General features: G+C 46.2%; 1 protein-coding gene across 7 annotated transcripts in view; it reads left to right on the top strand.

Moving 5' to 3' along the window:
- The window catches only part of Thrb (thyroid hormone receptor beta), a 332,075-nt gene that overhangs the window by 232,496 nt on the left and 85,045 nt on the right, over positions 1 to 14,534 (top strand). For 6 of the 7 annotated variants that reach the window (XM_041662563.1, XM_041662565.1, XM_041662566.1 and 3 more), the window contains one exon: positions 9,093 to 9,156. In XM_041662563.1, the coding sequence (XP_041518497.1) occupies positions 9,135 to 9,156 (22 nt within the window). In that variant the 5' untranslated portion in view covers positions 9,093 to 9,134. Of the gene's footprint in view, positions 1 to 2,972; positions 3,079 to 9,092; positions 9,157 to 14,534 lie in introns of those variants that run through there. The other variant, XM_041662568.1, reaches the window with a different exon arrangement.

Genomic DNA, 14,534 nt, shown 5'->3' with positions numbered 1-14,534 from the left:
TTCAGCTCTGGTGGGCAGTCTTCGTTACAGAATGTTAATTGGAAGGGCTGTGGGTCGACAGTGGGATTTCCAATGCTGCCTGGAGACCGTGTGTGTGTGTGTGTGTGTGTGTGTGTGTGTGTGTGTGTGTGTATGCGTTCAACCTACATTGACCACTAGAGCTTTGGAGCATTAAATAGTCCTGTGGTTTTTACTTGGCAACTAGGAAAACAAAACTCCACAGTTGGCCATGGCTGCTCATTGATTTCCATACCTGGACGTAGTCAGAGACACCATTGGTTGTGGCAGTGACTGAGCTGTGGGCCGCAGCTACAGAGCGTCCTAGCTGAAGCCCGCTGGGCAAGGCAGCTTTGGGGTTCATTCTGTCCTTGGCTGGATCCAAAGTAGGTCCCTGGGTGTGAGACTTTTCCTCTTACCTAAGAGAGGGCCTGGTGCTTGCATCAGCAAAGGAGGACTAGACCCCCATTGAGCCCGTGTGTGAGTCATTCAGCAGTTCTTAAGGTAGCAGTTCTTAAGATAGATAGATAGATAGATAGATAGATAGATAGATAGATAATAAATAAATAAGGTTTAGACTAGTCTTATTCTGGCTGAATGGCTCACAGTAGATGCCGTAAAATATTTCACAGTGTGTTGCTTGGAGGCAACTTTAAGTAAGCTCAAAGGGGAGGGGGACCCTGGGCTGCACATCTGAGCTGTTGACCTTTCTAACGCAGAGAGAGATGAATAGAACATTATTGTGTTGTATCTGCACAAGCAGAGTTAGCAGGGAGAAAGGCTTCTTGGAGCCGTGAGCTGAGCATGAGTCAGCAATCTCCAGCTATTGTTCAGAAAAGAATAAGCCTACTGCAGTGTGGAATGTAAACACCGGGCAGAAGTGCCCTTCCTCCAGCAGGAAACAGACACTTAGATTAGAATGCCTCATCTTGCATCTTTTTTTTTTTTTTTTTTTTTTTTTGGTTTCCTGAACTGAAAGTAAAGTAAAAAACTTGGAGAGGATTTAGGGGAAGTTGACTTGCAAATATGGAAAATAAAGCTAAATTTACAATAAGCGGGTAATTTAGGCATGAGCACGGTATGTGCACGTGCACACGCACACACGCAGACACACATAATACACACATGCACACACATAGATACACGTAGACACAGACACACATAGACATACATACACACGCACACACGCAGACACAGATACACATGCCCATGCACACACACAGACACACATGCACACATGCACACACATAGACACACAAACACACACACATAGACACACACATGCAGACACACGCACGCAGACACGCACACACACAGTACCAGCCTCTCAGGAAGTGAGCAGGAAGCAAAGCTCCTCCAGCCTGAGTGAATACCCAGAGTTCCCTGAACTCTGACTGCATTGTAATCAGCATCCCTGACGTCTGGGTTCTTTTATGATTTAGAATCTTTGTCACATCGTGCCCATGTGACAGGAACCCAGGAAGCTCGTGAATGATATCTACACCTGGTTTGTTCTCAAGACAGCCTCAGACGCTGGCTAGAGATCCCTCCTGGTCTCTGTGCCTTAGCAGCAAACAGCACAGGCCCACCTCGCAGAATAAAACATGCAAGGCAAATTACGGGGCCATCAGCTCGCAGAGTTGCAGGCTGAATAAAGAAAATGTCAATCCCTCTCTGTACTTTTCCCTGTGGTAGCCTCAATTCCCAAATTCTGTAGCCCATGGGAACCAGGTAGGACTTTTTCGTTTCTGAAGGAGTCGTAGCCACACTGTTCAACATGAAGTGTAGCTCTTAGGCTGTGTGTATTGAATTATACAGAACATTGAGGTGTTTATTCTGGCCTGGGTCATGGTGGAAAAAATATATTGAGGCACTGAGTGCCATGCACTGAGACATTGTCATCCCCAGGTTGTCTGTGACACAGGCTCTCCAGCAGGACCACAAAATGAAGCCAGCACCTACGGAAATGCACCTTCTCTATTTTACTTAAACATCAAGGAAGAAAAAAACCAAAACATTCTGTCTCCATGTACCTTCCAGAAGCCTCTTTACCTTCTAACTTACCACCCTGTCCAACCCATTTGGGCTCCATCCATCCTGGCTCTACCTATCCCAGCTCCACCCATCCCTGCTCTACCCATCCTGGCTACACCCATCCCTGCTCCACCCATCACGGCTCCACCCATCACGGCTCCACCCATCCTGGCTCCACCCATCCCTGCTCCACATATCCTGGCTCCATCCATCCCAGCTCCACCCATCCTGGCTCCACCCATCCCAGCTCCACACATCCCAGCTTCCTGAGTTAATTCTTAACCAACATTCTTAGACTTAAAAATAATAACCTTACACCCATTTAGTCTTCCAGTCTTTCCCATAATTTAACACAGTGGACTAACTCTTGTAGTTTGAGCCTAACAATTGCTTTGGCACATTACCGAAAATTTTCCTGAGAACAGGTTGTTGAAAGGCAAAACGCAGGCCACTCAAGCTTGTCCGTAGAACACACATGAGACCTGGCAGGAAAACGTCGAATTTGCTAATAAAGTGAATGGCCGAATCACCAAACACAATCAAACATGGGCCCAGTGGAAAAAAGGGTGGGGACTGTAGATTTCAGACATCTTTTTTGAAGTGGTTGAACCCAGGGCCTTCTCCATGCTACAGATGCTCTTCCACTGAGCTTCATACCTACTAAGCTTTTGGCTTTTGGTGGGAGGTAGGGCTCTCACTAAGTGGTGCAAGCCGGACCCGAACTCAGGATTCCCCTACCTTGGCCTCAAGAGTGTTGGGATTACAGGCAAGTGTAGCTTTGCTCTGTCTGATGTCTGCCCACAGGAATGTTGCATACAGTCCTGCCTCAGCTTACATTTTGCAGTTAAGAAGTAGGAAACAGCTGTGTTCATAGGACAACTTCATTTCTATTCCTCAGGAAATTTGCAGAGCAAAGCTGCCTCCCCCTTAAGAAGGTGCTGCTTTTATCCCTGGGTTATGAACCTACAGATGCTGCCCACGGGTTCCAGCACAGCAGCTGTGCCTTCAGACCCACGGATGCTGGATCCCTGGTACAGGAATGAGTTTGTACGTATTTGTTTGCTGCAGATTATGTAACTGGAGAGCACTCCTGTCTGTTTTTCCAAAGCTGTCCAGAGCTGTCAGGAATGGGGCTCTGTGTAGTTATCTTCTTCGCCGCCAAACGCTTTTCAGAAATCGATAGTAAAGCGCGTGCGTCTGCACAAGCCCCTTGTTTTCCGCCTTGTTTGTTGTTTTTCAGGCATGCGTCTGGGTGAGTCACCTAACCTCAAGCATACTCTCAGGCATCTGGCAGTGCTGCGTGGTACGTTCATTCCTCTGGAGTTATTTAATTCTCCTAACGTGATGAATGTGCTCCCAGACCGCCACCCTCTGCCCTCCCCCCTACACACACACACACACACACACACACACACACACACACACACGTGCCCACGCACACACCTTTTATTCGACTTTTTCTTGGCGAGGCAAGGAAAAGGTGCCCTGCTGATCACTAGGTGGCAGTAGAGGAAGTTCTCGCCTACATCTCACTAGCGGCAGGTGACTGGCCCTGCTCTCGCTGAGTGAGTAGCCAGCCCGCCTCTCTGCTCCCTGAGGAGCCTGGCTCTAGGTGTTTAGAAGTCAGAGATAGGTGTCCACCTGTAGAGAAAAACCTCTGGAAGGACAGCGCACCATGAGCACCCCGGATGCTAAGTTTGTCCCTCCCAAATTGTCCTCCAAAACTTTAACTGGTCCCTGATTTCTCTATCCCTGTATTATTTGAGTAAGGGTCCCATGCCTCACTGTGTGTGACGATGGATGCTTTTTATGTAGCAGGTGACCTTAGAGTAACTGCCTTCTTTGTTTGCTCTGACCCCAAGAGTTGCACTCCTGCCCAGGTTGACCTAGTTCCCGAAGCAGATAGGATTTTCTGTCAGACTGTCCCCTAGTCCTCCACTCTGAGAAGGGAGATGCCCCATGCATCACGGGCACGTTTCCTAATAACTGGCAAAGTGGACCACATTATCCCATCATACACTTGTGCGTCCTGACTCTTAAGTCGCCCTGTCTCTGCTAGGAGTGGCAGGATCCATTCTCTTTCCCACAGGCCATGGTGGCACTGCCTGGAGGGAGCAGGAAAACAAGGGGAAGATAACAGAAAGGAAGGAGGCAGTGTTGACATAGACGCATGTTAGAGTGGAGATTAGTGAGGGCGGGGCTTCTTGCTCCGTGGGAGAGCACCACACACACTCCAAGTGAGCCCTAGGATGAGATGCTTGGACATAGTGGCACAGGCTTGTGATCTTAGCACTCAGGAGGCAGAGGCAAGAGGACCACAAGTTCCAGCCCAGCCTAAGCTACATAAGGCTACTTTGACATCTGCCCTTTCTTGTGACCAACAGTTAGCCACAGCAAAGGAAGCTTTGTTGCAGCCACAGACTCTGTTACTTTCTCTTCTTTTTTCTTTTTTTTAATTATTTTTATTGAGCTCTACATTTTTCTCTGCTCCCCTCCCCTCTGCTCCTCTCCCCTTCCCTTCCACCCTCTCCCAAGGTCCCCATGCTCCCAATTTACTCAGGAGATCTTGTCTTTTTCTACTTTCTACTTCCCATGTAGATTAGATCTATGTAAGTCTCTCTTAGTGTTCTCATTGTTGTCTAAGTTCTCTGGGATTGTGGTTTGTAGGCTGGCTTTCTTTGCTTTATGTTTAAGAACCACCAATGAGTGAGTACATGTGATAATTGTCTTTCTGTGTCTGGGTTACCTCACTCAAAACAATGTTTTCTAGCTCTATCCATTTGCCTGCAAAATTCAAAATATCATTTTTTTCTGCTGTGTAGTACTCCATTGTGTAAATGTACCACATTTTCCTATCCATTCTTCAGTCGAGGGGCTTTTAGGTTGTTTCCAGCTTCTGGCTATGACAAAAAAAAGTTGCTATGAACATAGATGAGCACATGTCCTTGTGGCACGATTGAGCATCCTTTGGATATTTACCCAAATGTGGTATTACTGGGTCTTGAAGAAGGCTGTTTCCTAATTTTCTGAGAAATCACCACACTGACATCCAAAGGGGTTGTACCAGCTTGAATTCCCACCAGCAATGCAGAAGTGTTCCCATTTCCCCACAACCTCTCCAGCATACGTTGTCATCAGTGATTTTGATCTTGGCCATTCTTACAGGTATAAGATGGAATCTCAGAGTTGTTTTGATTTGCATTTCTCTGATGACTAAGGTCCTCTCCCGTCTTGAAGGAGAAGCAGAAAACTGAAAGCTTTGCCCTTTGAGAGCCCTCTGCTCCCTGTGGGGCTGAGCCTCCTTGTCCTTCCCAGTGCAGGACTGTAACTGTCTTCTGTCTGAGTGTTGTCATTGAACGAAACCTGTGTAGCCTAAATGTGCTGGTATCAGCTGCCATCAAGGACAAATGATGGATGGTGGCTGCAGCAGAACCATGTCCCAGTTCAGTGGCACCCACCAAGGATACAGAACGACATAGAACTGCTCCCTCACTGGGGCTGAGCTCTTGAGGCTTCTGAAGGACTTTTGTCTCTTTGCAAATGAACCGTCAATAGATCCAAGTGAAAATTCTTAGCCCGTGTCCAGGCATGGTGGTGCACACTTGTAATGCTAAGCATTCAGGAGGCTGAGGCAGGAGGATGGCAAGTTGAAGCCTAATGCTGAACTACAAAGCAAGACTCTGAAATATATATATTTATTTATGTAATACACACACACACACACACACACACACACACACACACATACATCTGAGCCCCAGGCCACTGCACAGCTCTGGGGAAGAACTCTCCCCCCAGGGTATTGTGGGATAGGTGAAACTGAGGTCCAGGAACAAGTGATACCTGACAGGTTGTCAGACACGTTGCTGGAGTCACCCTTAAAATCCTAGAGCCCTGAGCTGGGGAGATGGCCCAGTGGTTAAGCACTCACTGCACAAGCAGAAGGGCGTGAGTTCAGATCTCCAGTAGCCAAGTAGATGCCAGATGGTGATGGCGGCCTGCCTGTAATGGCAGCCTCAAAGGGCAGAGACGGGATTCCTGAACAGGTTAGCAAGGCTAGCAATTCGAGTGAGCTTTGGGGTTGATTGAGAGCCTCTGTCTCGATGAATAGCATGGAAGAATAATCAAACGTTATTCCCTACCAACCTCAGGCCTACACACACACACACACACACACACACACACACACACACACACTGGGGAAAATAAATCTAGACCTCACTGAAGGGCCATGGTAACAATGCCCCATGCCACGTACTACTCAAGTGCTAGAATAATGGTTTCTCGACACACCATTAGCAGTAGGGTGATAGTAATGCCATCCAATGCTACCACCATGGCACAGGATCGCTGACAATGTGGTCCAAAGCCTCACTGTCACTGAAGGAAAGAGTACCGAGTCACAGCAGCCTGGAAAGTTAATGCGGAGGCTTACGGTGCTGACCTTTGGAAGGCCGATAAGACAAACTGTTTCCCTTCTCCAAGTCACTCCAGCCTCACAGATTGCATTTATTCCTGTAGTGCATATGCCCATTCGGTCAGGATTTTGACGATAAAGAAACTTTTAAGTTGTTGGTGTTGAAAACGCGCAGCTGGGGATTTATGGCTCGAGGACGGAGAGATATAGGAAAATGGTCTGTTACACCACACTGGCGTTATTGTTGTGTATGAAGCCGGGAGCTGTCAGTCAGGTGACAACTGTGATTGAATCAGCTCAAGGGAAAGAGGGTGTGTTTGCCAAAGGTCACCAAATAAGAGTTGAGTGGCCGGGAGGGGATAGGGATGGGCCTTGAGGAAGACTGAAACCAGGTATGCTGCTTGGGACGTTGGGGCTGTTCTCTTCCCTTGCTCTGGTCTCAAACGGTTGCAGCTTTACCTTCTTCTTGAAAGGAAATTCTCTCTCTTTCTCTCTCTCTCCTCATGCCTCCCTCCTCCCCTCCTTTCTTCCTTCTCCCTTCCCCCCCCCCTTTATTTTCCCTTTCCTTTCTGTTTTTTCAAATGTCCAGAGGAGACATCTTATCGCCCTTCAGGCCATGAACAAGCATGGCCAAGGTGGGACACTTTAGTTAGTTACTCATCTGAACTACAAACCTCGTTCCCCTCTGAATCCATAAGCCTCATCGCCCTCTAGAGCATTCCAGTCATGTGGTGGGAAAACATGGCAAGTTCCAGGGCCGGGAGGGGGATAATAGCAAAGCTAAAAAAAGCAACAGAGTCCATTGGACTTCAGACACAACCCATGGTCCCACAGCCAACATCTCCAAGCCTGATTCACCTCCCTCTAAGAAGCTGAACACGTGACTGGGGCTGGGGCTGAAGGTGGCTGGGGACTTTGAAGGTGATCGGCTGATCAGCTGTGAGAATGCATTGGCTAGTAGCTACTTCTCGTCTTTTCTGTCAGGTGGCCAGTTCATGGGGCATGCCCCGTGTGTGTCATAGAGGCTGCACTTTGTTGTAGCCATTATTCAACATAAGATTGTGTCCAATACTCTTCTTGATGAAGGAGATAAACCAAAAAAAAAAGGAGAGTAGCAGGTTGTGCCAGAAGAGTTTGCAGCTAATAGGAAAGGTAGCTGTGTGAACCTATAATTTCTCTTGGGTGTGACAGGAACCATGATAAAGACAAGAAACCGTGGCCACCACACAGGTATAGAGTCAAAGACTGAGTGGCTATGTAGAGCAGTAGTGAGAACATAACTCATGTTCTTCTTTGCCCACCGGCTTCCTCCTGTCCTACTCAAGCCCATGGCTCCTTGTCCAAAGGCTGCATATCAGCACCCAGATCCCCTTAGTCCTGGAAGCCTTAGCAGCAGCCTATGACATAGCGAAGCCTGTGCCCCTTTCCTCATTTTGCATTGAAGGAGTGGGAATTCCAGTGCTCAGAAATTGCTTCTCAGGACCCCACGGCTGGTCCACAGCAGTGCTGGCCCTTGAGCGCACATACTGGGTTTCAGTCCCATTTAGAGACTCATGCTTCTGCCATCCTGGTCACAGAACCCCTCCCATAAAATAGCCGCAGCAATATACTGAAGCGCTCGAATCTGTGGGTACCAGCTACTTGTATGTGTCCTGAAGTGCGTTTCTCTCAGCGTGTGTATGTCTGTCATGGACCCCACTGGGCCTCCTCCCCCTCCAGTCTGAGTTTCAGTCTTTCCTTCGCTCGCGGACTTCACAGATGCATTGGTGAAAGGCAGAAAGGAGCTCTGACAAGAGGGGAGGTCGTAAGTGGGCAGGTGAAGGAGTCCGTTCTTAGGAGCAAGATGTCTAAGACGTGAATCATCTGGGAGTCTTATTCAAGGCACCCTCAAGGCTGAAGCTGCTGCTTTGCAGCCTGCACCGTGAGAGCTTGGAGATGCTTGAACATCTTAGTCATAGGAAAATAGCCTGTCTGGAGTCTGGCAGCTCTCTTACAAACAAACTAAAGAACAGTGAACAAGTGCCCTTAAAAAAATACTGTTTTAAAAGCCTAATTATAGAATGAAGCCAGAGATGGAAATAGTTTTGCTACCTGTGTGTGCCATATAACCCTTTCTGCTTCTAACCCCACCGCCGCCCCCAGTTCCAAGTTAGGGTGAGCAATCTTGCCTCAAGTTCATTAGTGAACATAGCATTGTTTGGAACAATAACAACAAATTAAGGCAGATGGTGGCAGGAAGAATGTAAAAGCTGGGGGATGGGAGGAGGCTGTGACGTGTTGGCTTCTGAGCTCGTGGACTCACTGCAGCTACCCACACACGATCAAGCCGACAAGACCAGTCAACATGCCAGTAGGGGGCACTGGTTGGACTTACTGAATTTCAAAAAATAAAGATAAAAAGGGAGAAGACATGAAGAGGGAAGGGATATCTGTTTGGTGTGTGTGGAAATTGTCAAAGAATGAAATATATTTAATAAATAAGTCAAATCTTGCCACTCAGGAGCCAGAGGCAGTGGGATTTCTATGAGTTTGAAGCCAGCCTTGTTCCAGGAACTTTCAGACCAGCCAGTGCTGCATAGTAAGACCCTGTCTCAATAGAAAGTCAAGTGCAGATTGTAATCTGTATTATTTTGTCTCTTTGTAGGAAATGCCAGTGCAGAAGAGGACCCAGCATGACGACTAACCTATGACTCCTAACAGTATGACAGGTATCTACGCATCCTTTCTTGATTTTCATTGCACATCTTCTTTTATGTATCACCTAAACTGAAGTACAGAACTCCTACAGCCCGACCTGAGAATCTTAGCAGCGATTATTTCCAAGCCATTAAATAATATGACTTTCTCTGGAAATGTCCCTAAAAACATGTCAGAAATGATGTCATTCCCAAGAGGGTGGCTGAAGAGAGGTGATAGTTTCAGTGAAAGGCCAGTGTTTGGCCCTCCTGAGATCACCCCTGTGCACTGAGTACATTACTCTTCAAAGTCTTCCAGATTCATATAAAAAATGGTTCTGCAGCCTTAGTGACTACATGTCAGTGTATCCCCAGGGTGGGCTGCCTGTCCCAACAGCAGTGAATTGGAATGGAACGTGATGAGATCACGTAGGGCAGGAGTGAGCTTACAAGGTCAGAGAGAGCCAGAACAGTCACCAAAGCGGCAACAGGCCACCACCATTGCATGAGTTGCCTATGTGTATGAAGGCCCCGGGGGCCAGTCAGACATCACCAAAGGCTGAGAAGGTCAGGGAGAAGCTGACCCAAAGTACTCCGTTCACTCCAAAGCAAACCACCCTCAATTATAAAATGACTGAAAGAAGGCATTGAGAAGCCAGAGATTTTCAAGCAATGTTGGAAAACTAGATGTTTTTTAATCAGATATCTAAATTTTTAAATATTGATAGTTAACCTAGGTTAACTTAGTTAATTAATAATTAATAGCTAACTTAGAGCAAAGATTCATGAACCAAAATGTGTCTGCTGACTGGAATAAACCCATGAGAGTATGACACCATCTCTCCACCTTCCAACTTAACACTAAATCAGTCCCTGGGCTCTTGGTTGCCATAGCCGCAAGAAGGATGCTCATACTCCTCTGCACATCGTGAAACAACCTGACTTCGAATATTTGTTCATGCTACTTCCCCACCCTAGAATGAACCAAATGCACAAGCAACTTCTTTGAGAACCCATTCTCTAATATGCCTGAGAACCCAAAGTAACTAGAAATCATTAAACTCCCAATGATCAGAAACATTATCTCCATGACATCACACCTCGGCTTCCTACCCACCAAGACTTGAACTCTTGATCTGCCCAAATAGAGTACCTGAGCAAACCAGAATGGCTTGCACCTGTAAGAAACAAGGCCCTCAGAATCATACATCCTCTCCCTGTCTTACTTCGCTTTAGAAAACACAACTTCTACTTCTGCTCCATTGCCAATATGGCCAGATTCTTCTTCACTCAAGTCTCGCCAACTTCTTCCATGTAGAAAACCTGCTCATACAGTGGGAAATCAGCGTGACTCCACCCTAGTCATAGTCCCCATGTTCCCGAGGGTCTGAAAGGCAGCCCTAGCCAGCTAGAGTGACAGTGTTAGTCTTTGTACCTACATGTATGCAAATGGAGGCTGCTAGTTCATTTCCCTGCTGCCCAGACCCGAATAATCACACAGAAACTATATTAATTATAATGCTGTTTGACCAATAGCCTGGGCATATTACTAGCTATCTCTTACATCTTAAATTAACCCATTTCTGTTAATCTGTGTATGGTCATGAGGCTGTGGCTTACTGGAAAGGTTCTAGTGTCTTTCTCTTTCAGCAGATACATAGCATCTTCCTGACTATATTCTCTCTCTCTCTCTCTCTCTCTCTCTCTCTCTCTCTGCCCCTGTTTGGATTTCCCCACCTGGCTTAACTCTGCTAAACCATTGGCCAAAACAGCTTTATTTATTATCCAGTAAAAGCCACACATATGCAGAAGGACCTCTCACATCACATATATGTGAAAGCACACAGACAGCTGGCCATGACACTGCAAACAGAGAAACTATTCCTATTGGAGACTGTCAGAATGCCCTCAGTTCACAGTGGTGGCTCAGTACTCCATGACAATTTGCCCCTGAAAATGCTTCCAAAGGTAGCAACTCCAGAGAACGTACACTCTTGAGACAGAGGAATGGCAATATTTAATATGAATATGGACAGTAAGATGATCTAGAACGGAAATAGGCAATGATTGGTTGGTGATAGTGATTGATTGATTAAATAATGATTGATTGCAGACTCATCTGATCTCTGGCTCTGGAAGGCAGTGAGGAGATATTCTACCTCCATAGTCCATACAGTATCACAGGACCCTCATCCAGCCATTACAACATGAAGAACCATAGACTGTCCATTACCAAGTAGGCTTGACTGTCTTGTAGTGAAACTCAATCTACGAAGCAGGCAGAAGACCAGCTTTGGCCATGGCTATCTTTATTGGTGTTTTATTTAGCATCCCCATAAGCCTGGGGTTCCCCTAGCTCCAGCTCACCCTAATGTTAAGCAGAACCCTGAAGCTGAGTGCCTGAGCTAGGGCACTAGCTCCTAGTGGGATAGAGGGCTCTCGTTTCTGGCATGTGTTTTCTATAGACACTCAGGCAGCTGGATTTGCAGAAGAGCCGACTCCATAGATAGACTGGGGGGCTGGGAGCAGCTCAGATAAAAAAAAAATCATCACATTAGAGGCTTTCATTTGTGTGTGAAATAAAGCTGTTCGTTTTTCCTCTCTCCTTCACTGCAGGCTCCAGTTATTTTATTATTTTAACCTAAGGCAGACCACATGAAAGCCATTGGCGCCAAATGCTTACTCTAGTGCATAATTGAAAAGCCAAGTTTGCATTCTTTCTCTTCAGAAAACATAACAGGTAGCACTACTATTAAGTGCTACAGAACATCAACTAACCCTTAGGAGAAAACAGCTGGCTTTACAGGAGTACATTTAGGAGCGCTGAACCTGTTTTCCTAACAACAAGCCAGCATTTCACACAACAGAGGCATGTATTGGGTGCAGAGGCTCGTCCATCAACAAAGCTTGTGAATGGTTGTCTTTTGGATGGACTTGAGTGGAAACATCTTTATTTTCTGGGGTTACTAACAGCTATTGGACATGAGTATTGCCCAAACTTCATCTCTTTGCCTTACCTAATTTGAAATTGGGACTATATGACACCACTCACTGAACAAAGCTGATCCTTAAAGAAGAAGGTAAGAAAGTGCCTTCCTGAGATATTTTACCGGTTGGGCCTTAAGCTCTAATTCCAGGTAGTCTAAGAGAGTTCTTCAGACATTTATGACACTGTAATGAGCTCTATTTGGAGTAAAACCCCAACTCACAGCACAGAAGCATCAACTCAAAGATGTGAATACTTTTAACATTGTTAGCAGCAAAGGGAAAGGCTTTTGGCAAAGAAACCAAGAACTCAGACTCCACTGACCGCTCCTGAAACCAAAGCAGCAGGGATTTATAGCATTTGCACACAGCCTTGTTTTGAGATAGGATGGACATTTAGTAGAGTCCCTGGACCCTGGGATGTAAGCCACACTGCTACAGTTAGCAGAGTGTCCCTGGGCCCCGTGATGTAAGCCACCTACTACAGTTAGCAGAGCATCTCTGGACCCTGGGATGTAAACCACACTGCTACAGTTAGCAGAGTTCCTGGACCCTGGGATGTAAAGCCACCTACTACAGTTAGCAGAGTCCTTGGACCCTGGGATGTAAGCCACCTACTACAGTTAGCAGAGTCCCTGGACCCTGGGATGTAAGCCACACTGCTACCAGCCCTGGGGGGAGAAACAGAATATTCCTGGTTTCTTTATTTCACCTGCACCTCTTTGGCTGCTTATTCCTTCTACCTCGTTAGCTTCTTTTGTGTCTCTGTCCATCTGTTTCCCTTTAAGGATCATTATGAATGCATGTCCCAGTATAGGGTGTTGCAGTGATACCCTGAACTTTGGGGTTGTCCTTAATGTTTCCCTCTGTGTAAAATTGTTCGTTAAGAATGAGATAGATGTAGTTGCACTTTTAATTACTCCCAGAGTTAAGCATTTTTCTACATGTTTATTGGTCACGCACATAAAACATTCCCTTCATACTTATTATCCATTTTCCCATTGTGATCCTTGTCTTTCCTCCTTATTTGTGTAAGTTATTTATCTGCCAAGGATGTTGCCTAAGGCAATCACTCAGTCTCTCCAAATACCATCTTAGTTTTGTTTTCTATTGCTGTGATAAAATATCCTAAGAAAGCTCTTTAGGGGAGAGCAGATTTGTACTAGCTCACATTCCCTGGTTCGAGTCCATCCCAGCTGGGAAGTCACCACGGCAGGACTTGAGAGGGCTGCTCAGACCATATTCATCATCATCAAGAGCAGAGGGAAGAAATGCAGCCAGATCTCTCTCCTCTTCATTCAGTCCCAGAGCCCAGGCCATGAGCACGGTGCTACCTACACTCAGCCTGAGTCTGCCCGTCTCGGTAATCCAAGTAAGAAAATCCTTCATCCGTGTACATGCAGGCCAAGCTATTCTAGAGAACTCAGTAAGATTCACTCCCAAGTGACTATGTTGGGTCAAGTTGAAGATGAAAACCCTCAGTGGGAAAGACTATTTCTCTGCTCCCAGCATTCCATAGTTGCCTCTAGTCCTTGCATAGGGTTGAAGTCTCCCGGGTCCCCACCACCCATCACATCCCATCTGCAAATCTCTCCTTATCCTTGTTCAGCTCCTGTTTGGGTGTTCACGCTGCTGAGCCTTTACAAGGTAGAGATATTCCTAGGGACTCATACTCACTGCAAAGTCCCTGTCCCTCTGGCTTTTACAACGTTCCCTAGAATCTTTTTGCCCCCCCTTCTTCCACAACGATCCCCAAGCCTTAGGTATGGGAGATGTGTTGTAGACATTGGGACTGGGCTCCACAACTCTGCATTTTGATTGGTTGTGGCTTTTCTGTACCAGGCTCAGTCTGTGGCAAAGACAAGATCCCTTAATTAGTGGTGATAACTGCATTTATCTGTGGGTATAGGACACATCTTTAGAATATAGTTAGGGATCATGCTGGTTTAGTAAAATGATGGTTGTAGATTCTCCTCCAAGATCTATGACCTCACTAGCCCTGGCTCATTGGCTAGGTTTCCAGTACCAGGCATGGTTTCTCTCTTGTTGGGCAGGTTTTAAGTCCAATTACAAAGAGCACATCAATTGGTTATCCAATATCAAATGGCCAGTCCTAAAAACATAAATACAATTAACATTATACAGACTGAGCAGGTTGTACTTATGAATTAATATATAATGCATATGTGTGTGTAACTGCAATTTATGGGGGAAAAGTCATGAATATGAAAAAGAGCAAGGAGTGGTATATGGGGGTGTTTGGAGGGCAGAAAGGGAAAAGGAAAATGATATGTTAATCTCAAAAACTAAAAGAGATAATTTAAAAACAAAATAAGCCATCGCAATTGTATTCCTTATGTAGGAAAACGTGGGACTCGCTGGTCCCTCGTTCTCCTTTCACCTGTCAGAACGTACTGTTTATTTTT

The sequence above is a fragment of the Microtus oregoni genome, unplaced genomic scaffold (genome assembly GCF_018167655.1).
Source record: "Microtus oregoni isolate MIOR12 unplaced genomic scaffold, Mior012 000013F_ref0000133, whole genome shotgun sequence".
NCBI classification, from domain to species: Eukaryota; Metazoa; Chordata; class Mammalia; order Rodentia; family Cricetidae; genus Microtus; species Microtus oregoni.
The sequence above is the reverse complement of the archived record's forward strand: the minus strand, read 5'-3'. Positions and strand labels throughout refer to the sequence as shown.